The sequence below is a fragment of the Oreochromis aureus genome, linkage group 2, assembly GCF_013358895.1.
Source record: "Oreochromis aureus strain Israel breed Guangdong linkage group 2, ZZ_aureus, whole genome shotgun sequence".
NCBI lineage: Eukaryota > Metazoa > Chordata > Actinopteri > Cichliformes > Cichlidae > Oreochromis > Oreochromis aureus.
In genome coordinates this window covers 4,678,999-4,705,036 of record NC_052943.1, presented here as the reverse complement: position 1 = coordinate 4,705,036, position 26,038 = coordinate 4,678,999, and the positions used below count along the sequence as shown (strand labels likewise).

General features: G+C 43.5%; 3 protein-coding genes across 3 annotated transcripts; 1 reads left to right on the top strand and 2 right to left on the bottom strand.

Annotated features, from left to right (window-relative positions):
* Nucleotides 1-566: 566 nt before the first annotated feature.
* si:dkey-237j10.2 (uncharacterized protein LOC568721 homolog) lies at nt 567-2,673 on the bottom strand. Its single transcript, XM_031751450.2, has 2 exons — nt 2,368-2,673; nt 567-1,522 (listed from the first exon to the last, which is right to left on the bottom strand). The coding sequence occupies exons 1-2, from the start codon at nt 2,534-2,536 to the stop codon at nt 858-860; spliced, it is 834 nt and encodes a 277-aa protein (XP_031607310.1). The 5' UTR covers nt 2,537-2,673; the 3' UTR covers nt 567-857.
* Nucleotides 2,674-3,874: 1,201 nt separating this feature from the next.
* Nucleotides 3,875-17,056, bottom strand: sh3bgrl (SH3 domain binding glutamate-rich protein like). Its single transcript, XM_031751463.2, has 4 exons — nt 16,768-17,056; nt 8,091-8,276; nt 5,165-5,245; nt 3,875-4,783 (listed from the first exon to the last, which is right to left on the bottom strand). The coding sequence occupies exons 1-4, from the start codon at nt 16,810-16,812 to the stop codon at nt 4,745-4,747; spliced, it is 351 nt and encodes a 116-aa protein (XP_031607323.1). The 5' UTR covers nt 16,813-17,056; the 3' UTR covers nt 3,875-4,744.
* Nucleotides 17,057-18,015: 959 nt separating this feature from the next.
* On the top strand, nt 18,016-21,504 carry LOC116329451 (non-histone chromosomal protein HMG-14A-like). Its single transcript, XM_031751474.2, has 6 exons — nt 18,016-18,166; nt 19,125-19,157; nt 19,337-19,366; nt 20,017-20,064; nt 20,156-20,275; nt 20,406-21,504. Exons 1-6 carry the CDS (start codon nt 18,152-18,154, stop codon nt 20,451-20,453), a joined length of 294 nt encoding a protein of 97 aa, XP_031607334.1. The 5' UTR covers nt 18,016-18,151; the 3' UTR covers nt 20,454-21,504.
* The last annotated feature ends 4,534 nt before the right edge of the window (nt 21,505-26,038 follow it).

The window sequence follows — 26,038 nt, the reverse complement described above, 5'->3', positions numbered from 1 at the left end:
AAGCTAGAGTGATCTTCGGGTCCCTTTAAACAAAAACCTAACCACTTAACTTAACAACATAACATCTCTGGATGAGATAGGAAGTTGCCGACATTCCTGACTTGAATGTCTCAGGACTACAGGTAGAACCTGCTTTCTCCTATGCCTTTAACTGCCTGCGCAGATCAAACAAGATGATATGTATACACCCGTGGAAATCATCATGCAAACCTAATCAGACACGTTTGCATAGAACTGGTCAATAACATGTAAAGTTTGTGCTTGTGTTGAAGGGGGCCTTGTCGGTGGGGTTGTGTTTAATCTGTGTTGCCAACATGGCAGCATTATCATGCCCCCCTTTTCTCCTGACCTCTATTAGATATCAGGCAGTCCGAAGGCTTTTTGTAATCACACTTGAATCAGTTATTTTGTGGCAAAAACTTTTGCACACCATATTTTTTCATAGCACACATAAATGTCAATATCCAGCTTTCTGCTGTCTAAGTAAATGGGTACAAGATAGCTTTACAGGTGTTGGTAAAAAGCAACAGATTAATAAAACGCAGTTGTAAACCACATCAAACTGATACTTTGTTATATCTTGCTTTATTATAAATCAAACACTTAACACATTCCCAACTAAAAGTCAGTAAAATCCATTTGAATGTATAACAAGTAGCTCCATGATGGTGTAATACTCAAATCTAACAGCAGATGGCATATGAAAGCAGCTAAGTTTCAGGCATCTTAAGCAAGAGAGCAAGGCTTTGTATAAAAATAGCACTGATATAGTGGATACAATCGTGTGTGTGTGTAAACGTGGGTGTGAAGCACTAAAGCAAAGACAGGTCACAATTATATTTAAAGCTGTTGCAGGATCATTGCGGATGAGGATTTTCCGCCTCTGAAATCCTCAACACTGGGGAGCTGAAGTTGGAGGAGCAGGGCACTAAGTTATGGGTGTTCAGATAACTAATTTTACTGCTGCTGTCTTCTGTGCTTCCTTCCATGCTTCCCAGTAATGAGTCCGCCCCCTCTGACTGGCTGCTAGGCTGCGGCGGGGGCACCAGGCCGTGCAGGAGGCTGTTCCCCAGGTGGGAGTTGCACCGAGCTAAGTTCTCAGTTAGATGCTGCATGTACACCTCCTCCAGCTGTTTCTCCAGCAGCCCGTTCAGCACCGAGTTAGACATGGGCTCTAGTCCAGGCAGATCTAGGCTGATGTTCGCACTGTCCCCCATTGCTAGATAACCCTGGTCTGGTATGGATGGGACTGAATTCTGTGGCTCTTGCTGGGCTGTGCTTGGACAAACTTGAGAGATGGGAGACTGGATGCAGAAATCAGGCTGGCTGACAGCAGTTCTCAGTAGATTGTGCGTGATGCGGCCTGAGTCAGCCACCTGCAGGTCTGGATACTGTTCCAGCAAGCTACAGTCTTCTATGTAAAGGGGGTACAGGTCAGTGGGGATTGAGAGGGCTACAGGTCTCTGAGGCACCACTTTGAGAATCTGGGGTTGGCTGGAGTTTAGATCTTCCTCTGTGATCCCTGATTACAGAAGAGAAACTGGTTACATGCTTGTTACAATTTTTTTTCCCAATATGAAACCAGATAAAGGACAAACGATTATTTACAAATGGATTGCTTCTTGTTGTTATTAGCTATATTCAATTATTTACAGCTGTTAAATTATTTAACCAAACTGCAATATGGGTATTATTAGTTTTAGATTCAACAAGTTTTTACCTTTAAAATATCATAAATCCACTGTCACCTATACCACACTTTATCCTATTACGTTCAAAACAAGGTTATAATAGTTCAATAAAATGAGAATAAAAATCACACCTTTAAAAAAAACACTCTAAATGAAGGGATTTTGTGAACTCGGGAAAATAAATTGAGTTCACTGCTTTCTGAAGGTTCTGTGTTTTTCATGTAGTTTCTGTATTGCTTTTCCTAAATCTAACCTCTGACATGTGCCCTCCATACAATAATAATTCATGAAGACCAAAACTAACACAAACTAATCTAAAACTAAACATGTTCAAACTATAAATAAATAATCGGAATGAGCAAACTCTGTCTGGAAACTCACCGAAACTTAATTGAATTAAGAGAAAAAGCTTTTTGTTGTGAGGCGTTAGTTCTATCAACTGCACCACCGTGTCACACCAACCATTTTAAACCAGTGACTGTTGATGTGTGTGTGTGTTGGTAAGTTTGCATTTAACAAAAAGAGGAAGCTTGTTAGTCAGAGGGAACTAGACTGCAGCAGGATACAAAGTTACTACATAAACCCCAGTGCAGATAAACTGTCTGTCACACTAATACGGGACAGTTGTTCCAACATGTTTTGTTTGCAAATCGCAAAAAAGGCTTCTTTTTTTTACCTGCTTCTGCTGAATGCACCCCTGGGACTGCAGAGCTCGAGTCAGAGCGAGCACAGTTGGATGGATCGGCACAATGACCACTTGTCTGCAATCTCTTTTGCTTGGAATTGGAGGCAAACTTTCTCTCCTCCCTGTACACCAGCAGTCTGAGAAAACCTTCAGCCAACATGCCCGCCTAGTAACTGGCCTCCTTTTTCCTCTGCCTCTTTTGCTTCTTCTGTCACTTGCATGCACTAATGGCACTGCGTGACTGTAAGTGCAGTTATAAAGATCTCTAGTCCGGTTTCACTTCTGCATCTAAGAACTGCCCCCTCCACCTTCCCGCCCCGGCACTTCCTTTATTTAATCTATAACCGAAAATCTGAGTTAAAAAATGAGAACAGTGCATTTTCACATAACAGGATAAGTTAACATCGTCAAGTTGAGGAGCAGGTGGTATGCGGTTCCGTTACTTAAGCAAAGGAAAAGTTCAGTTCAAGTAACAGTCATTCATTCAAGTCAGAGAATAATTACAGAGTATTTAAAGTCTGTGGAAAAGTTTATATAATGTGGCGTTTAGTGGCTAATAACCTCAGAATCAGACCCAATTCAAAGAGTAAAAATCAAAATAACTCTGCTTCTGCTGTGATAAACGAGGGAGGCTGTTTTATTTTGAAAAACCGCAGTTTGATATAATTTCGTTTAGTTTTCCTTGAAACAGTTATGTAACTGACATCATATGAGATGTTTACAGGGGAAATCTTTTCTTTTGGTTCTATTGATCATATGACCATCCACAAACCTTAAGAAACCACTAAAGGAAGGTTTAAGCATCTCACCTTAGGACTCCTGTCCTTACCACTAAGTTGGTGAGAGAATACACGCTGCCTTACAGACCTGTAGGTAATAGACCAAAATCCAAGTGAACTTCAAGCACTTTTGAAATGCAGTTTTTGTCTTTATGTGTTATTGAAATGATAATCAGTTCCAGAGTTTTCAGATTCTGAATTTCATGAGTACTTTTAGTGGCTTCAAGTCTTCTGGGTAGGTTCTGTTAAAGTGAACACCTATGTGAGATAAGACCTATTTGTGCTATTACAGTCAAATTTAGTCAATGTCTATTCTTACATTTCACAGCTGTTGAGGCTGCTGGTAGCGCTCAGAGCTTTAGAATAGGTTGCATGCCCTTTCCCTGATCAGGAGAGTTTTATTTTGAAGGTCCACTGACAACTCCTGGGACTCTTTGGTCCTAACGAGCGGTGTAAAGTGTTTGACCAGCGTGAGTTTGCCAGTCTGACACAGTTTGGAGGGCCACAGTGAAGTGTCTGAATACTTGTTATTATTTAGTTACTTCAGTTTGAGATTTTTAATAGATTTGCAGAAGCGACACATATGAGTCTCCTGTATGTAGATGGATGAAAACAGTGCATTTGTTTAAAACTACATTTACAAAACTGTTACGTGAAGGTGTTCTGAATACTTTCTGAGATGACTCACACACGCTGAAGTAAAAAACAGACACGTCCAGTCAACTTACAATTATTTATTGTACATAAAAATGAACAGCAAGGGGCGAGGAGGCAGAGCTCGTTTCAAAATCGGCTGACTGTTTTAAGAGTCATTCTTTTTCTGTGTGTCATTGCTGTTTTATTCCGAGGAGAGATTGTACCAATTTACGTAAATCAGGGATTTACCAACACATTGTTAAAAAAAATGATTCTAATAGGAACAAGAGCCTCGTATCCAACTTCCCCCAAAACAAAACAAAAAAGCACCAAAATTGCATGTATTGTCATTTCTTTTAAGCAAATATCATCTTGTAGAAAAAGGGTTTGCTATTAAAACAGCATTAAGACGACAGAAAGTAAATAAAAACTCAGCGGGTGGGACTGTAAGAGAAAACAGTTACAGGGTCACACAATGTGGCTGAAAAATTTAAGACTTCTACTGATTAAACCTCTAAAAAAACAATAATATTCATGTTTACAGTCAAAGGTTGGATGATGTTCTTTGTGGCCAACAGCGAATCTTTCTTTGTATATTTCACTGGGTCTGATGATGTCGTCCCAATCGGGTAGTCACACATTCACGGTAATGCTTTGATTGACATGTCATTGGGCCAATAGGATTATCAGGCTGAGATTAACGGGAGGAAGCTGAGCTGTTTTAGATACCCTTAATAGTCTGCTTTAGCACCTCCTTTCAACTACAGCTAGCAAGGCACGGCTGAACGCAGATTTATGAAACAGAAACGTCATGAGAAAAAGTACATCGAAACCTTCATTATATTTATAAGCTGAGCAAGGTGTTGCTTTTATCCCCCCTCCTGGGTCTAGGCAAGGCTGGGTCCAGATGTAGGTTAGGCCTGAGGTGTCAGGTTGGGAACGACGGGAAGCTGCTACTGCTGTGCTTCTTTCTTCGCTTGAGCCTCGGCCTCCTGGAGAGAAAAAAAAACAGAGAGGGAAGGGACAGAGTGTGTTATATTAAAATGGAGGATACTGGTTAATATATCCCTTGCCACAGCTCAGAGGAAAACCCCCTCTGTCTCCATGGTAACTGGCACACCTCCCTGCAGTCCCCTTTGTGGCAGAGAGGAGGCGCCAGCGAGCGAGAGACCCTGCAGAACCGATAGGAGGCCTGCTGTGGTGGATATCATGAACAGATGTATTATGTAATGTGTGTTTTCTTTATGGAAATTAAAGTGTGAAGACGAGTGTATATTTAGGATCGTTTTACAGGAAATGTGGCTGAGGGTGTAGGAATGCACTTCTCAGGAGGGACAGTCACCCAGCATGTGTTACTGTGTCCGTGAGCTTACCTTAGAGCCCGGAGGAGCGGTCAGACCCAGAAATGCGTACACGGCGTTTTCCTCCCTGGCGTCGAAGAAGGCCTCATAGTTCTGCGAAGCAGGAAGAAACACAAACAGAGAGGTTTAAGGCAGCTCAATCAGAAGATCCGGCTCTCCTGAAGCCGAGTGCTGATAATTTGAAACAGCCTCTGAGCATGTGCGGCCTGAGGCAACAATCTGAGCGGCTGTGAGAAACAGTTGAGGTTGTGTTATCTGTCCAAGGACAGACCTCGGCAGTCGGTGTGATAGGAGGGCATTGTCTTTTGAGAATGCAGCGCAGGGTAAACAAGCTGACACGTTCAGCCCGTCTACAGTTTAGCCGTCTCGCACATTCCTGATCCCTCGCTCCTTCTCTGACCCTTTGTCTTCCTCCTCTTTCTCCACCAGAGCACAAAACGGATTTTTCAAAAGAGCCCGACAGCTGTGAGCATCCCTGGGAAATGCTGTCGTCTTTGTCTGTGACATTCAATACAGCCCATCCTGCAAGTGCACCTTCACTTTGAGCCACCCATTAGCAGCACAGCATGATGCCACAGTGCACGCATGCTAAAGGCCCCAAGTGTTTACAAAGGGAGTAAACGAACATCTGCTAACACAGTGCATCAGGTTTGTGTAGTGTTTGGTAGAGTATGTCTGATCAGCACAGCTGCCAAACTGATTCCTGAATAGAAAAATATGAATGGGAAAGTAAACAAACAGAGGAAAGCAGAATTCATGTGTCACATTTTAAGATTTAATGCCTACAACTGTTTTGGTTTTTTAAGTGTGTTATTAGTGTATTTATACAGCCATTGCATTAAGTTTATAGTCTGGATATAGTTCCTCCTATAGACTGGTTGATGTCATGCATTGGTTTGTGGACTTCTCAAATGAGGGGTGGATGACTAAGAAATCACTATATATACTTTTTCACTAGAAGTGAGGCAAATTGCAGGCCTGTGACCTGGTGACTCAATTACATTTTTGTAGAGGATACAAATTTTGGTGACTGTTAAGTTACATACAGACGCTGTATGATGACTGTGACACATGAAATCAATGCAAACAGAGAACATTCGCAGGGTGATGAGGAATATGAAAAGAATTGGGATCTATAATAAATGTTTGTTTTTTTAAAGCATACAGATGCTAATAATCGATGTCTGAGTGATGATATTCAACAAAGTTTTGTTCAGATTGGCCCATTCGTTAAGGAGGGTATAAGTACATATATATACCCTGATCAAGCATAACATTCTGACCTCCTGTCTATTATTGGGTTGGTCCCCCCTTTTGCTCCCAATACAGCTCTGACCCGCAGAGGCACGGACTCCACTAGACCCCTGAAGGTGTGCTGTGGTATCTGGCACCAAGTTAGCAACAGATACTTTCACTCCATGTATCAGACTTGTTTGTCCAGCACGTTCCACAGATGCTCAACTTAAGAGGCCAAGTCAACACCTCAAACTCGTTGTTGTGCTTCTCAAACCATCCTGAACTATTTCTGCTTTGTGGCAGAACGCGTTAATGGTCTGCAACAGTGGTAGGTGGTATGGGTCAAAGTAGCATCTGAATAAAAGGCAGGGCCCAACCCGGCAGAACAATATCCAAAGCATTGCACTGCTTCCTCTGACTTGCCTTCCTCCCATAGGGCATCCTAGTGTCAGGTATTCCCCTGGTAAGCGATGCACACAGACAACTGGCCTTAAATTGTGACCAGGCCACCTTCTTCCATTGCTCCGTGGTCCAGTTCTGATGCTCACGTCGCCACTGTTGGTGGACAGCAGTCAGAATGGGCAGCCTCACTGGTCTGCAGCCCAATACCTAACAAACTGTGAGGCTCTGTGTATTTTGACACCTTTCTGTCAGAACCAGCAGTCTGTTGGATCGGACTACACAAGCCAGCCTTCACTCCCCACATGCATCAGTGATCCTTGGCCGCTCATGACTCTGTCAGTGCTTCATCACTGACCTGGAACATCCCACAAGAGCTGCAGTTTAAGAGATGGTCTGTCCCAGTCTTCTAGCCATCAACATTTGGTTCTTGTCAAACTCTCTCAAATCCTTTCGCTTGCCCATTTTTCCTGCTTCTAACATGAACTTTGAGGACAAAATGTTCTCTTGTTCCCTCATACATCCCACCCACTAACAGGTGTCATGATGAAGAGATAATCAGTGTGATTCACTTAACATGTTAGGAGTCTTGAGTTTTGCCTGATACATTTATACACACATTTGCTACGTTAAAAATGCAACCATATCTTAAAAGACATCCTGATTTGTCATCAGTTTTACTATAAATCATTTACAAAAATGGCCATAATGTTGCAAGCAGTCAGGTTTAAAACTGAACATAAACTCAGCAGGAGAGCGTTTATTAGGCTATAGATCAAATGACAAGTACGGTAAACAAGCTCCCCCTATTGCCCATTAGAAAGAAAATTAAAGGTAGTTTGCATCAATTTAATCTTTCAGACCCAGGGTTCATGTCCATCTTTTATTTACCGACCGTAGGGGCAACAGAACAGTGACATATTGAGACCTTACGTGTTTTGTATCAGCTTTAGTCTCCAACAACTCTGTTTCCACTTTTAAAAAAAACAATAGCTGTCTTGTAAGTTGCTAGATTCCCCACTGTGTTCACCATCTATTTGCTAACTATGTTTGGCAGCTCTGCGGTGCTGGGAAGGGAGTGTACAGAGTGTATTTTTATGAAAGCCTTTTCACTGAGCACAGCAGCTACTGAAAGAACAGTGAAGCTGCAGTCTATAAAACCAAAACAAAGGGATAAATGACGCCTATACACTCTGTATACTTGAGGTCAACTTTTAATCAGGTGGTAATGAAGACATGAGCCTTATCATCACAACAGGCATGCAAATAATTTCATGTGTGTGCGTGCGTGCGTGTGTCTTACCCCACAATATTTGGCTTCATTAAATATCTGTGGGGGCAGCGGGTTCCCCGTGGCAGGCCTGGATTCCTCTGGGACATTCTCTCTCATCCACTTCCTGTTAGCCTCGTTGGCCGCGATGTCACACTCCTCGAACTCGATCTTATTGGCCGCCAGGAAGCCCATCACATCCTGCTGCTGCTTTTTAATCTGTGTGCGGGTGGATGAGAAAAGATGGCAGAGGGGGAAGTTGTCAGTTAAACATGACTCAGCCGTATGAGGAAACACAAGAGCCTCAGTTCATCATGCTGTCATGAGTCTGTTTTAGAAATAAGGAGACTTCTTCTCTCCTGTGAGAACTACAGAGATCACTGACGCTCTGTTACTAAGTTACCACTCTGCTAGTAAGTGAAAGAAGTGATACATGAGTACTGAAGCTGATGAACTTGGGCAAGGCTAAGCAGGCACAGATTATACTTCATCTGTATCAAAAAACACACCATGCAGTGAAGAAGCCTGCAGACACCTGGAATTCCCCACATTATCAGAGGAAATGTTTAAAATAAAAGCATCTCAAAATGAATCAAAGGCTGCACTGTTTTTCTCACTGTCTGGGGTTTTATGCAGATGCGACTGATTTTGACAGGAGGATATCCTGCTGCACTGGAAAAAGCACTAAATTAAACATTAACACATTTGTCATTTGTCGCACTTCTAAAATAGTCTATCCGGCTTGTTGCAAAGCAACATTTTTATCTAAGGGGATGCAGCTCTACAACTAACAAGGAAATAAAGGTCTATCAAGGTTGCCACGGTGATATCTTGCAGGGTTTCATCTCTTTACAAAGAAGCCTAAATGCATCCTGCTGACAGATAAAGAAGAAGCTACAGTCTGCATAAAAGTGAGTGTTTAACTTTGTTTTCTTCCTTCTTCTGTGTCTTTCTGTGTGTGTGCGCGTGTGAGAAGCTGTGGTCCAATGAGCTCTCGGTGGGTGTGTATAAGAGGGAGGATGGCCCTACAAGGCCAGACGGAAACATTAGCTCCTCTGGGACTTGAGAGGAGGTAACTGGTCAAACACGAGCCAAATAAGGCCTGCTGAATGGAGACACACACACACACAGAGACACACATCCAGTCTTAGTGGCGCACACACCCACACACCAAAAGTAAACCAACTTCACCACGAAAACACATAATAAGGATCGATGTATCGTCTTTGTGCCAGACCTGACGCCCTCGTGTGAGGGTTTATGGCATGCAGATGAGACAGGTGGATTATTTAATAGCTGCTGAAACTTCACTAAGGCATGGAGGACAGTGCTCTGTGATCAGCCAGGCTGCAATCTGAATCATGGCAGTTTCACTCCAAAGGGCAAAGTCCTAAAACCAGCTCTCTCTCTCTATCCACCTGCCCCGAAAAGAAACGCAACATAAAGCAACCGAGCAGAAACCTCAAAGGCTTTTTAATAGACTCTGTGTCTCCTAACATGCACAGAATAAATCACTTCATGTTTTGCACCATCACAGGAGATTATTTGAATCTCAAAATGCTACGACGACAAGTTAAGCATAAGGTTTCTCATACTTTGGTCTGTTTTCTGCTTCACTTTGGTGCACTCGGGACATTGCTCCAACAGGGCTACATTGTACTGTTGCCAAGCAAAATTAATTTGTAGGACAAACTGGCCACATGCCATCTGCACCGTAACTCTAATTGAGCAGTGGGAGCTCCCAGCTCTGGCCCTCTGAAATGCTCCCTCATGTCTTGAGTCCTGAATTGAGCGCCTGGTGATTTTAATGTGGAAGAAAACTGGCTGTCCTTGGATTTGGGTGTGGTAATAAACAAACACTTACTTCTTATCCATTTCTTCAGAATGCTACTATATCATTCCTTCTTCTCAAGAAGAAGACAATCATCTTCTTCTTAAGAAGAAGAACACAAAAAGAAGTGTGAGGCAGGCCAGTATGTGCCTTACAGGAGAGACCTGCAAGTGTGAGGTTTCATTTCCATAAACTATGCTTCTCTTGCATCGAGTCCAAGCATGCAAATTAATACTGGTATTTAGCCGAACATAATGCAAAACACAGAAATGGGTGCGCTAATGTCAGGGTTGCGTCTTTTGCATGGATGCTGATCAGCATTAGCCGTGTTACTCTATCTGATCCAGGCATTCATGGTACTAACCCAATGATTCCTAATCAATCAAACGGTCCTTTTAACATCCTGCAGTTGGATGTTCAGTCATAGAATAACATTCAATAACATTCAGTTATTGAATGTCTTGCACTGACAATTGGTAAGCAGTTTTCCTTTAGGCCAAACTGTTTAAATATCTTCACGATCAAAGTAAACTTAACTTACTTAAGTAGTCTGGCTTACAATCAAGTTAAGCCATCTGAACATCAACATGTTAGCGGTGTCACTGTGAGAAAGATAGCACCCTGATGTCAGCGTTTAGCTCAAGGTGCTGTGCAGCACTCACTTAGCGCCGTGTCTCCTGTGTCGAGTCACTCGCGCACAATTACTTACTGCTGACTAACTACACTGATTTCAAATGTATCATCTGGATTAGAAGAGAGGAGCCTGAAACAAACACTTCAAATCACTGATAACTACTATCATAGCACTTACTTGGCACACTAATTAAATTTGATCACACTCCAAGATTAACTGACGGACACACCCATGGAATGACTCAGGCAATTCCACATTAACTTACTATTCTAGTATGTCTGAAACCTTGATAAACAAGTCCAGTAGGACAACTCCAGGGATTTATTAGAATATGAAAATATATCAAACTATGCTTTTGAAGTCATAGCAGACATTGCCGGATAGCTTCCCTGAGCTTTGACGTCAACAACACTTGTTTAATGTAGTTTTTAATTTGTTACTTATCACTTTGTTAAAATGAAATGAGACTGGATTGTTACCCTCTGACTGACTATCTGCTCTTAAAAGTTGCCATGCTAAGCAAAAACCCCTGGACTTTATGCAGTCCTGTGAGCTCAGGGTAGACTCAGTGACTGCAAGGTACCCGGTCCAAATCATCAACCTTCTACCACCGTTGTTGACGGTAGCTACAAGGCGTTTGTGCTGATATGCTGTGTTTGTTTTACGTCAACATCTAAACTTTGATTCGTCTGTCCAAAGGACATTGTTCCAGAAGTCTTGCAGTTTGTTCGGATGCATCTTTGCAAACCTGACGCATGCTCCCATGTTCTTTTCTGCTGACAACCCAAACAGGCCATACTTGTTCAGTCTTTTTCTAATTGTACTCCAATGAACTTTAACGTTTAACATGCTAACTGAGGCCTGCAGACTGAGAGCTCTTGGGTTTTTTGCAGTTTCTTTGAGCATCACAAACTCTGACCTTAGGGTGAATTTACTGGGACGTCCACTCCTGGGAAGATTGTGGCCCTGTTCCAGACCACAAAAACTGCCAAAACGTCTGCTTTCCTATAGGTGCTCACACTTTAATCAAGTGCATTTGGTTATCATCGCCTGGCTGCTACTTGCCATCTTATTTTCTTTGGAACCAGGAAGGGTATACCGACTTTTTCCAAGTACTGCACAGTCTTTTGAAACTTTCTTTTACCTGTACTACAGTTTACTTAGACAAAAATATGTCAGATTAAGTTTATTATTAATTCAAAGAACAACTAGTTCTCGTGTTTTTGGTAGTAAGTTCAGTGGAACTTACTGTAAATCGTTACATGAATGATTATTGTTGACTGACTAGAATCTGAGTTGAATACAGCTGAAGGAGGTGGAATCTGCACCATGTGAACTTTGGTTTACATTCCTTATCATCACATGAGAGAGTTATGGCAGGACAATCCACATCCAGACATGATCAATCCCAGAAAAGGTCAGAACTCTGGCATTAACAGCTGCCAGACAATGACAAGCATTGATTGGATGGACTGTATCCACAACACTGGCTTAGATCAATATGGTGGACACTAATTGGATACCCCATCTGATTAAGGGTTGGGTTCAGCTCATGTTAATTTCAATAAGACAGGAAAGAAAACATGTTTAAAACTTCAGTTGTTCTTCACAGATAAGGCAAATAGCCTTTCTTATTCCCCGGAAGCCCAACATTTGAATATGGGAAAGAAACCACTCTTTGTGCCAAGAGGAAACATGAATCAACCCCTGCCCTGTATGCTCATAAGGGATAAACGGTTTGTCTTGATTAGATCACGTCTGATTTCAGCTGAAAACAGTTGCTTACTGGAAAAGTACCAAAAGCAGTAGCCTCCACCCAGTCCTGAGCTCAGTCAGCATAACAGTATAGTTACAAAAGAGCCTTACACTGTTGCACTGGCTGAATTCCCACACTGCTGCCTGGAGGTGAAACAACAGCAAAATTAGCTGAAATAGAAACGAACTGTAGCATCTGCCCAAATCACGTCTGACCTATAGACCTTAACATCAAATCCACAATAGGGAAAAGCATGATAAGGCTGACATTCTGAGAAAGAAAGTCCCGGGCATAGAGAGTTGCACTGCATGTCCACAGCACCCCAGGTTATTACAGATTCACAGAGCATTTATTGTGACAATAAGGAAATTGTAAAACAGTGTGGCTCCAGTTCAGGCATGGAAATGAGGGAGGAAATGTGCCATGGTGCTGGCCAATGCCTTTGGCTCGTTAGACATTTGCAGTTTCAGTCGACCTTGTGGTCTATGGTCCAGATATACTGTTGTAGGTGTGTATGTGCATTTGCATGTGTGTATTTAAGGAAAAAAGGCTCTAGTTTTTTACGCAAATTTGGCCTCGCTCAAAACCAGAGAGCCAGGCGCAGTTGAGATACCCGGTGGCATTCTGTAAAAGATACTTTACATACAAATACAACATCAGAAATTTGGGTTAAGTTTTAAAGAGCCATTAGCGACAGGATTGAAAACATCGCTAGAGAACTCACACGAAGGCACAATATTATATATCTAAGTGATTCAAATGCTCTGCTTCACATTACTGGGTGGAAATACAATAATGTCAGCTCCCATTGTGATACCCTCCTTCATACTGTATGACTAGCTCAGACCAAAGTCAAGCAGCAACCTCCAGGGATAAAAACTGAAACCGATGTGGGAAAGTGCCAAAAACACCAGTTCATCAAACGGCCACTTGGCAACATATTGCATCACGGCTTCTTGCACTGGCACAAAATATGGCTGTTTTTATAAAAGCATGCAGGCACTGTTAACAGATTCCACTGTTAATTTTACGAACTAGTCGCTCCTAGAGGTAGTGCTGATAATACCGAGTCCTCATAGTATTGAGTTAGTCTACGATTGTAGCCACTAAACATGGGTGTCTCTCCCTGTGAGACACATCCATATTGTCTATAGCTGTGCCTTTCTCTTTTAGCACTCAAATCCAAACATGGCCACTTCTGGCTTCAAAAAACCAAGATGCTTTTTGGCTATAATGCCATCTTAAAGCTTCAAAATGGGACTTCACGAACTCAACATCACAATGCAAATGTCTCCTGGGCAAAGGTTTTATGTTCAGATGGGATAAATATTGAGCTGTTTGGCCACAATGACAAGAGGTGTGTTTGCAGGAGTAAAGGTGTACCAACTGTCAAGCATGGTGGTGGTAGCATTATGCTCAACAGTTGGTACACTATTGTTGGGTTTGAAAGCCTAGCATTATGCTCTTGTTAATGAAGGAGGACTACCTACAAAATTCTTAAACTTCACCTTAAATCAACTGATGAAGTGTTGAAACAGACAGAATGTTACGTTCCAACAGGACAATGATCCAAACACGTATCAAAGCTGGTTTTGGAATGGATAACACCGGCTAACATTTAGCTTCTGTAATGGCCTTGGCAAAACCCCGACCTCAACCCTATTTAAAATTTTGGGACTATGCTTAAAAGCCAGGTCTGTGCAAACAAACCAACCAGATTAAATGAACTCTACCAATTCTGCCAAGAAGAATGATCAGATATCGATCCAGAATTATGCCAGAAGCTTGTGTATATCAGAGAAAACCTGAAATGATTTCAAACTTTTGTACCAAGTTTATGTTTTTGGATATGGAAAATCGGGAAAAATAACAGCTCAAAGAAACCATTTAGCCCAAATTACCATATCATGCATGACCATGATGGATGTATCTAAACTTCTAATACATACATATATATATATTTCTTTAGTGTAAAGTGATCTATTTTTCAGATCTATTTCTTTTGTAAGTTTTATTTTTATAGAGCTATGGTTTTTTTAATGTTTTGGTGACATGGTCATTTCCCAATTTTGGGGATAAACTATTTCCTATTCATATTCTTCTGGAATTTTATTGTTGTTCCCTATTTTCCATTTTTTTCTGTCAGAAAAAAAACCCTGTTTTTTTCCAAGTGGCAACACCGTATGCAACTGGAGTTTGTGGCATTTTTTTAAATCATATTTTGAGGAACAGTACTGTTGACATAACTCACCTCGGTTCTTTTTTTCATTACCATACTGTAGCCTTTTCTAACTGAAATCTGTCTATTGACACATACTGTAAATCTGACATTGTGCTCTTCTATGACAAACTGGTACTCAAGCTCAATCAAATTAACAGTACTTTGTTTTTGACCTTTGGTTCTTATACAGATCAGCTTTCACATGAAATCAATCAGCCCCAAAAGCTAACACAATGCTCGAACACAAAGCAAAACTTAATGTCTTTGGAAAACAAAACCATCTATCTGGATGATGCTGACTGTTGTAGTTTGTCAAGTGCTGAACCTCATATTGCCCTCTGGCTAACTTCACACAGTCTGCCGCTCTGACCTGCATTCAGTTTCCTCTGTGGAACAAAAAACACTTGAAACATTATTTTTTTTTAAATACTCCTACTTATCTCCCTGTTTTTGGATGTTCCTCTCTGCACATGCTTATTTATACTCGAGTGCTTAATGTAGTATCAGATGGGGCTGGGTAGAAGAATGTGATGACACTGTTTTGTAGACATGGACGCAATCAAAAAGCAAGCTTAGTTGGGACAGAGGCTTTTTGCCACAATTTCCCGTTCAGCAGCCTTCTGGTGCTAATGTGCAAAGAGAGATTTTAAATACTATGTAATTCAGACATTCAGTAAGTGAATGAGTTAAACATGGTAAGAAAAAACAAAATGAACTCTAAGACTGCTGCTCTGCTGACTATGAAAACAGTGCAGCTTGGAGATGATAACATCACGGGTCTGTGCAGAACAGCATTGCAAAAGCTCGTACGCCTCTTCTAGAAGACTTAACCAAAAACAAATCAATGAGAGGTAATGCACTTTCCCAGACAGACTTCAGGACCTGATGGCATTGCTGGCTCTAAACTCACTCCACTCTGACTCTACAGGAAGCTCCTGTGCTCTAAAGCCTGCTGCTGAGCCTGTGCGAATGTCATTTACTGTCAGGGCAATAAAGTCACTCAGAGCTGTCCAACTGAAAGGAGGCTCTGTGTTTGATTATTTCCTGTATATGAGCTGTGAAAACAAACGGCTGGCGGAGGGAAAATCGCCCTACAGGTGATCTAAAGCAGCGGTCCCCAACCTTTTTTGCGCCACGGACCGGTTTATGCCCGACAATATTTTCACGGACCGGCAATGAGGTGTCGCGGATGAATACAACAAAATAAAACTAGTGCCGGTACCGAAAAAAAGAAGATTTATTCATAACACACGTGAAAAGACCCAGGAAAACCGAGTTAACGATAAAAACGATAACAAAATAACGCTGAAAACCGATAAAAACCCTGAAAACCATACATTTCACACCTGAGCCTCAACTCTCGCGGCCCGGTACCAAACGACTCACGGACCGGTACCGGTCCGAGGCCCGGGGGTTGGGGACCGCTGATCTAAAGCACAAGGCACGACAAGTAACTATAAAGTTGGACACTTTTATTAAAGGAATCTTTAAAGGTTCTTATTTGGGAGCGTTTCGCCTGATAAAAATTGCACATTTCCAGTTTTGAGACTTTGCAGACAGCAGGCGCGATGCTAAATGCAATGTTTTCATTGCATCTTATGTTGACTAGTTGTAGGATACAGTGTGCAAGAACTCAGTGTTTAATGAGCTTCTGCGTGCTCGTGTTTATGTTGATCCAGAACTTCTGCAAGTCCTAAACACTGCTTCAGGGCTGCAGCTGCTGGTCTAAAAGGGGGGCCCCGGAGAATTGCATCACCATCATTCCTCTGCACTCTGGAAGAAACTGGCAAGTCTGGAGCTAAAAGAATGTCCTCTCTACTGAAGGAAAACAAGAGTCCTGCTCTGGCATCAGGTGACACAGCACATCGTTTTAAGTTCATTTATTGATTTTTTTTATTTTCTGCATGCCTTTCCTGTTCAGTCTAGTTTCAACTGAAAAAACCCAATAAACTGCCACTCCAGGAAGCACTGTGACAAACCGCAGCTGAGAGAGACAGAGACGCCCGCTCGCTCCTCAAACTTCCTCCCTGCCTCTTTCTCTGTGCACGAAGTTAAAAGAAAATCAAGAAGAGACTCGAGCTGCGTTCAAAGTGTGGTGGACGGCAGAGCTGCATGCTTACTGATGAGTCAGGCCACCACGCACTGAGAGGATGACAGCCCGATGGACATCAGTTAAGTAGAATAAAAAAGTTCGGCCTGGCTGCTGCATATACACCCGCCTAACACCTCGTACACACACAAGCCACACGCAATCATCCCGAATCTTACCGAAGTGGATCCAGAGGACGATGCTATGTACACTTTGATCACCATCTTATCTCCCTGATGCTGTTGTCACAAAAGTCCGGCGGGCTGAGCTGGTCGGCTGCTTGCTCTGCTGCTCGCAGACACTGTGCAGGTGGGCGGCTGAGCAGCGAGACACAAAGGAGAAAAAAACTACAGCAACAAACTTCCGAGGCTGAAATAACGTACCAGTCTCTGGTAGACAGCGCAGACGATCTGCGCAAATGCTCCGGTCCTCAGCACTGGATGGAGCTTTGCATTCCTCCCCCGCCTCCACTCTGCCTCCCCGCCCCTTCTAGCCTCTCTCTCTCTCTCTCCGTCTGTGTGTGTGGAGCTGAAAAGCACACACTCTCAGACTTGTACACGCACAGAAAGAGCGAGAGGTGGCCTGTCAAGATGGCAACGGGGTTATACTGCCTGAATATTTCAGCATCGACCTCCCCCTCCACAGCATCACCACCACCCCTCCTCACCCCTTTGTCTGCAAGCCAGACACCGGCTATTGTTCGGTGCACACTGCACGTGTGCACGGTTACAAGTGTCCCGGCACTACGTGTGAACGAGGAGGCAGGTTAATGTGATAGAAAATAAAAATCTGATGTGATTTTTTTTGGGGGGGGGACCGTCTGTGTGTAACAGCACAGCCTGTGGAAGCGCCGTCTTCAGAGCAGGCGCTTTATTATTAGCCGGGCTTTGTGGGCCCCCTGCAGGCGTCTGGAGCAGACGACGCGAGGCCTTTTTTTTTTCCCTGAAACGAATTTAAGGAAAGCCGACTGACAAAAAAAGTGTCGGAGAGGAGGAGGGGGAGGAGTGGGCGCCATATTGGACTGAAACTCGAAGTGAATCTATGGTTAAATATCCCCCCGCTGACCGCTGCAGAGGCGAGCCTGTGCTTTAATAAGAGCCAGCGAGGATGCCTGGCTGGCACTGGGGGCATGTTGCCTGCCGCCGGGGCCTGTATGAACCGTGCATGCGGCTCGCTCTCTCTCTCTCACACACACACTAACACGGCTCACTCGTGTGAAGGCAAACATGTCCTCGAACGCGAGCCTTTTCCCCCTTCTTTGCAGGCTTCCTCCCATCTCCCTCTGCAAGAACAAGCCATTCGCGGCAGACCCCTCAACATCACCGGCTCCAAAATTCCAAGTGTTCTGCAGCCCCGAATGGCGTCACCCGATTGGCCGAGGGCCTATCAATCATGCCTTTAGCCGCACCCCTCCCCCCATTCAACCACTCGCCTCTCTGTTCCAGTGTGTTTACTACACTGCCGAGCATAAGGGAGACACTCGTCTTCACATGCACTGATCCCACAGAGAAAAAAAAAACAGTTTTTAGTTGTATTTGTAAGGAAACCCTCCAAGAGATCAACATGCCCAAGAGAAAGGTACGTATTACGAAAATAGCAAAAATACTTTGAGGCGGATAGCAGCCATTAATGCAATGAAAACGATTGTGAAGACATCCCTCTGAGACATTACTTAATTATAACGCAACGGATAGCGGTTATTTTTCGCTGGTAATTTTTTGCCTGTTTTCTAGATATAATCTGCATTTTTTGTGTGTTAGAGCGAATATTTTCCTGCTCGGACACGGCCTTTAAAACGCCTTTTTCGTGTGCGAGCCGCTGTCCTTTGGGGAGTCAGAAGTCTCTCTCTCGGTCTCCATGCAGTTAAAGCACAAGCAGCAGCCATGCTTTGCAGCTCTTGTCCACCTTCGTCGCCCGACCTACCGAGAACAAACGCTTCGCTTATCGCCGTTCGGGCTCCAAACCGGCCCGAAGTGGCGCCAGAAAATGCCTTAGTGGCTTTACTTTGCATTTTGACCGCGAAAACAAACATTCGCCGTCGCGTTTCGATAAAATTATATATTTTCTCTCTTTGTTCGCGGTCCCAAATGGCTGCGATGGCGTTTCCCTGCCGCCCGGTGGCGCCTGTGAGCCCTTTCAGCCTGGTCCCTCCCCCTTCTCAGAGACTCCCGCGCCAGCTTTCAAATCTCAGCTCCATGCACTGAATGAGAGAAAGAGATGGGGGGGCGTGGAAGGGGAAAGCAAGGCCTGAACCCTCAAAATGTGGCCTCAGAGACCCGCATGGCTCTGCTCTCACAGCCTCCGTCGGAATCCAGGCGTGGAGCCGGCATTTCTGGCCTGTAAATTGCTTAAACCCACCTGTATTTGAAATGAACTTTGCTTTTCACCTGAAACTGAAAAGTTTTTTCAGCACCTCTATGACCAATCCTAATATGTGTCCAGGTCGCACAGCATCTGTTCACTGTTGATATGAACAGCAGCTAAGCTCTTATTTTTTCCACTCACTCATTTAAAGCTTTTGTGTTGTGTTTTTCAGGCACACGGAGCAGAGGCAGGAGAAAAGGAGGAGGTAAGCGAGGAAACGGCGAGCTGCACCTCTCGCACGCCATTTAAATTCAGATTTAAATTGGCACGTGAGAGATTATAAGGAAAAATAAAAAAACTTTAGATTAAATACATGTGTGTCTGTGCTTCCTGCTTGTCAAAATAAAAGCCTTGCATTAACAACAACCTCTTGTCGTGTTTCAGCCCCAGAGGAGATCAGCTCGGTTATCGGCGGTAAGATGGCACACACTTTTACACGCTCACCGACATCACCTGATGAGAATGAACACGTAAAAAAAACAAACTAAGAAGAGCGGCTAAAAGTGACGCACATGCAGATATTTAAATTGAGTGTGCATAGGGGCGCATGGAAGCAAGAACTGTGTTTTCCAGCAAAGCAAAACTTTTCAGCAAGTTGTTTTCGCATAACAAAGTGTAACAATGACTTGAGAACAGTTGTATAGTGCATTAGACTGTATTAAAATTAGCATAAACGTCTCAGATGTACTTTAATTTGTCTAAATCACAATTAAAGCAGGATTAATGAACATTACAGTGAGTTAAAACAGCCAAAATCAACCTCAAAGATGTGTTCACATGCATGTACATGTAATACTAACTAAAAGCCAATAGCTGGCATAATCGAGCCCCAGTATCACCTGTGGTGTTTTGTCTTAAAATTAGTGACAAACCGTGTCTTTATTCAAAGAAGTTTCTTTTCAGGAACATTTCAGGGGTTTAAAGATGTCTTTTATGCACCAAAGTCCTCATGAACATTCAGAAGTACCAGGAAAAAACAGGCTCTAAACTATCATAGAGACTCCTGTAGCGCTGCTGTATTCAAGCGTAGCAGTTTCCACAATGCTTTCCTCTTCTTTCCCCAGAAACCGGCCCCGCCCAAGCCGGAACCAAAGGTGAAGAAGGCGGCAAAGGTGAGAGCCTAAATGAAGTTGTATTGGAGGGTGGAGGGAGGGCGTTTGTAGATGCTCAGCATGCTCACTGCTTGTGTCTGAACCTGAACAGAAAGAAAAGGCTGTGAACGACAAGAAGGAGGACAAGAAGACCAAGAAGGCGAAGGAGAACGCCGAGGCAGAGGCGAACGAGGAAAACCACTCTGAGAACGGCGAGGCCAAGACCAACGAGGTGTGTGAGCCGGGGGACGCAGGGGGACACCCCTCCCCTTGGCGTTTTTGGACAACCCTGGTAATTTCACGATTTCACGAAACAAAAAGTAACAAAGTTTAAACTTCAGCCTTTCTGCTTCATCCCTTAGGTGGAGGCAGCCCCTGAGGAGGCCAAGGAGGAGGCCAAGTCCGAGTAGCACCACTGCCCAAACTCTCTCCTCCTCCATCTTCTACAGCCCCCCCCACCCAAAAAACTACCCCAGCCAGCCAGCCAGTCCCACCCCACCCCCCCCTAAGTCTCTCTCACATGGTTTCCCTCCAAGGCGTATTGTTAACAGAGGAATATTTTTATCAATGATTTTATAAGTATCCGTACAGATTTTTAGCACAAAAAAGCAAAGCTGATTATGGAGCGCCTTGCAGATTTGCAGTGGTCATATCAAAGTGTCTGCAAGCGAAATGAACACACTAAAATCTTTTTTAATGGCATTTCATGATTGTTGAAGGCTTGTTTTTGGTGTAGAAAGCGTGTCCCTGCCGGATTGGCTATGTTGTGAGTTGTGTATTACTGTGTTTTTGTTTTTTTTCTTTCTCCCTCCTTCACTTCTTCCTCCACAAAAATCAGACCTTTTCTTCCTCACCTCCTCCCCTTTCTCCCCCCTTTTATCCACGTTTTTACTACAACGGTTCAGACATGTCGGTGTGGGCGATTCCTTTTAGACCTCTATAAATGTGCAGTGAGTCCCCTCCTCTTTTTTTTTTCATTTTTGTTTCTCTGCTTCTGTCTCATGGTCTTTTTTTTTTTTTCTTTCATTGAAATTGTGTTTTGACGAAGAAGAAGAAAAAAAAGATTCAAAACGAAAAACTACTAGCGTGTTGTCCATAAGAAAGAGGAAGACGAACATGTGAAACATTCCGGGGAACGGCGATTGCCTCCGATCCGTCTCCTTAGACGACCCTGCGTGTATAAAAGAAAAGAGGAAAAAAAATTCTAAAAAAACAACAAAACAAAACAGCTCCCGCTCCATCCACGCTGTCACGTCAGCTTTTCTAAACACTGTTTTTTGTTTTAGTTTTCTTTGGTTTGGTTTGGTTTTTTTGGTTTTTTAACAGCGATTGAATTTGGAATCCTTCTGTGACAAAAAAAAGGAAAAAAAAAAAGAAAAAAAAATATATGCAGGTGTCCGGTCCCTCTCTTATGTTCTGAAATTCTCTTAATAAAAAGAAGTCCTGGGAATTTTCCTCGAATCGGAGTGTCCAGTTTGCTTTCTTTGAAGACAGAGTGGGATAAATAAAGGGAAATGAATGGGGAAAAATGGGTCGGGGAGGGGTTGTGAGTCAAAACTCGAGCTCTGAGTGCTTGTTTTGTACGTAAAAGCAACCATGTGTTGCCTTTGAATTGAAATATAAAGCCTGCTTGTGTCTTTGAAGCATGCGATTTCCACCATTAACCATGCTTAAGAGCCTCCTGAGATCTATCTGTACGCATAATCAAAAATGACTGCATTCATTTTTTTTTAAACAAGAACATCCTTGCCACTTAGCAAAATCCAGTATTTCCTTCAAGAGAAGCTGCTGCAGGACATAGATTCCACATTTCATCCCGCCTCCTTTCTCTGATTACACACTCAAGTCCACTTCATCCTCCAAACTTACTCCAGGCATGTGTTTGTTACAGCCCAGACTGCAAATATCTGTTGCAAAAGACTCTTTAAGGGAGGTCAGGTCAGCGAAAGGTCAGCCAGACCTTCATTGTTCATCCCACTGATCGATCCTTCTAAAATGCACCAGTGAGAGGACATCATACCCAGTAACCGAGCAAACGCTTTGATAAAGTCATGCTTCTCCATCCTCTCTGGCTCGCAGCCTTTACAAGCTCAGAAAAAAAGGGCCTGGATGCAGACAGTTCCTATCTGCCTGGCTTCTTCCTTCCCCTTTAGGGCTTAACACGCTCACGTTAAACCCTAGCGTGAGTGCTGTGACCCACATTCACCTCGACCCTGAAAGAAAGAAGAAGCTGCTGCTTTATTTCGCAACCTACTTTAAAGAGAGCCCCATATTTAGGTTGCATGTACAAAGCTTTCATGCATCGGTTCATGGCAAAGGCCTGGCAGGAGAATGGTGAGGAAGATGCTTGTAGTCTGCTGAGCAAACACGGTGTGAATGGGCGACTGTGATGTGCACTTGCCTGCAGCACTGGCTGTGTGAGCGTGCACGCTTGCTGCGTTCTGTCGAGCCTCAAAGTCAACCGCTGCTGTGAGTTCAAGTATATGAAGAAACATATGCATGAGTGTGTGTTTGTAACATAGCATTGTTTTTCAGGCTTGGACTGGGTGCAACAGCCTGCAGCAGCTCCTCTGGTTTATGCTTCAGCTGTGTGTCTTCATGTCACTTCACTTATCTGTGAATCACTGCACAATATGACGCTCGATTTTATTTTAATTTTTATTTTTGGTTTATTTCCCCCCTTCTCTTCCGCTATGCTGTGCAGCAGTCTCAGTCCCTCTGACCTGCATTGTCATGGCCGAGCACTGGGCTCCATTTTGTCGATGTCTTGCTGTGCGTTAAGCGTCGTTGCGCCTCGCCGCCACTAGATGTCAGTCTTGTCTCATATTTCATACCTTAAAAGAACCCAAAACCAAAAAACGCCGGCTCTTTGCCCATGGCCTCATGTGGAGCTTTGATTAACCTTACATTTGATTAACTCATACATTAAAAGGTGTTATTATGTTTTTTATTATTATTTTACTATGAGAGATGACTCACACATTTCTTAATGGAGAAAAAAAAAAAAGCATTTCAAAGGCCTCCTTCTACCTCCCTTTTTTATTCACATCTCGCGTCGTTATGGCTTTTAATCCTCTTGTCATCAGCTGCTGTTTAATGCATTTACTTTTCAATCTGTGTGACTTGAGCCGGGCCGGCTAAAAGCACACGGTCGGGCCCAGGCGATTAATTCGCAGCCTCTGTGTGTGAGATCAGTCGATAAGTGAGAGAAACTAAAGGAAATACATTATTGATCAGACAGAAAGTTTCAGATCTCAGCCATGGTGGTCTCTTTTTTATTGCTCACCACCTTCTTTCATCTGTGCAGTCCTTGTGATATTCCTCGGCTCTTACACTCTCATTGATCCGTCCATTCATCCTGTCTCCTGTGATCAGCCCTCTGACTCGTTAACGGCTTTGATACTGAGACACACACAAACACGCGCAAAAAAACCAAACATGCAGCCCTCTCCTAAGGCAATCGGGCATCAAAGTTCTAATTAGCCCCTACCGATATTGTTTTATCTTCTGCCTGTGTGTGCTTGCTGCCTGCTCTGGCTGAAATTGAATGTTTGTCTGCCTGCTTTATCTGTCTCTCGGCCCATCTGCCGGTCTGCCTGCTCATCCTCTTCTGTGTCTTTTCACTGTCTGGTCTGAGTAATCACAAGGATGCTTTGCCCCAACCGTGCATGAACCCCCCCCTCCACCGCCAGTGTTTATTCTCACTTTGTCCTTTCTAACTCCTGGCAGGCTTGTTGACTAAAATAGCCTCCACCCCCATTTTTCCCCCTTTTATTTATTTTTTTTAAACATTTGCACAGCCTATTCTGTCATCCCACGCGTTTTCAGCTCCCGTCGTTTATCTCCCCCTGTCCGCATCCCTCTGGTCAGGGACTGTGCATGTTTGCACACATCTTCCCCACGTAGTTCGGTGTGTGTTACATGGAAGGAGATGGAGGGTGGGGTGCTCTCTGAGTAAAAAAGAATGAGGATGACCTTTTGCGAGGAAGTGATTTAAATGATGCCCTGTCGTCAGCAGGGAGAGCACTGTGTGAATGTGGATGAGCAATTGTTGTGGAAAGGACGTCACACTTTTTGCACACGCGTAAAGCAGGAGGACAGTGCGCGCTCACACACACACACACACACACACACACACACACACACACACACACACACACACACACACACACACACACACACACACACACACACACACACACACACACACACACACAGAGGCAGGATCAAGGTGCCAGCAGGTTCAGGTTCACATTTTGTATGGAAAAGCTGGAGTCGAATGTCCCCGCTGTGGACCTCGGGGATGCTTAGAATGAGCAGATGTTTAGTGGCACGGGTCCGTAACGGGCTGCTAGAGGATGCTGCTGTCTGGCTGTCTTAAACAACTGTTTGTGTTCGACTGTCTTGTTTATCTGTACTCGATGGGGGTGGGAGTGAATGGGAAGACGCAGGAGGAGAAAGAGAGGAAGAGGAAAGTAACGGGAGGTGAGGAAGAAGAGGGGAAGGAGAGAAGAGAGGAGAGGAAGTGTGCAGGGGAGAAGAGCTGGATGCAGATGGGGATCTATTCTCTCCGTGCACACAGACAAGATGGAAATGAGTGGGCGTCTGTGACGTCAATCAGTGAACACACACACACACACACACACACACACACACACACACACACACACACACACACACACACACACACACACACGCAGACACTCCCCTCCTCTTCCAGTCCCATGCTAATACATGCTTCACTGCAAACAGCAGCAGTCCTACGGATCACAGGCATAAACATCAGCACACACAAACAAACAGCCTCTCCACCACATCCACACACACACATCTTCACGCACACACACACACACACACACACACACACACACACACACACACACACACACACACACACACACACACACACACACACACACACACACACACACATTCAGACATGCAGAACTGAGTTTCATCTCTGAGCGGCTCGCGGAGTGCAGGCTCTCTGCTCTGTTGTTTACACAGAAAGAAAATCTTGTTTGGCGCCACAGATGGCATTTAAAGACACACTCAGATCTTTACCAAAGTATAAAAAATAAAAATGAATCTCTTCTAGTCAGATTAATGTAAACATATATATGTTTTGTTCATTCTGTTAAAATTTCTTCTAAGTTTTTCAAACTTGTCAAGTCTGTCAGCGAAGTCTTTGTTTGAACCTTCTGCTGAGAGCGCACTCACTTAAATTAAAATTTCCATAAGAAACAAAAAACTGGCATATAAGCCGACTCCAGCGCACGCTCTACAGCCACTCTTGTTTTTGTGCAGACCTAATGGAAAGTTGCTGTGTATATGTAATGTGGAATTATCTTCCTTTTAATGGATGAAGGTTCCGCTGAATTCAGTCCCGGCCACTGTAGACTTCTCGTGCCATCTTATCACTGACTGAGGGAATCGAAACAAGCAAATGTAAATTCTTCATGTATAACCAAGAGTTTACATAATATCACATAAGATAGCATTAGGGGGTTGTTGGAAGAATGAAAAGAAGATGACTACAATTAAGGCATGCTATTGACGCACATAGATGGGTTATCTTGTTGAATGCTGGGTAACTGTACCCCACTGTTCATTTAACTGAGAGGGTGTGAAGAGTGTAAAAGGAATCCACCGCATCTTGTCTTGAACATGAAAAGAACTACTTTCTAAAAGCTGACATTTTTTGAAGGATTTGAGCACAGAAACTGAAATTCGTCAGTGAATGTCACAATACATCATCAGCTACATAGCAGCACTTGTGCTGCTGTATGAAGCAAAACACTTGGTAAACTCACAGCAGCCACCTGCATGTTTTTCTCAGTAAAATGGGCCCCTCCCGCTGTCGTAAAACTCCCTTTCCGTCCGCCTGATTGATCACCTCTTATGTAAGCCAGTGTCTTTGCCACACAGCCACCATTACGATCCATTATGCTGAATTTAGTTTGCATAATTAAAAAAAGAAGTAAGGTCTCGTTGA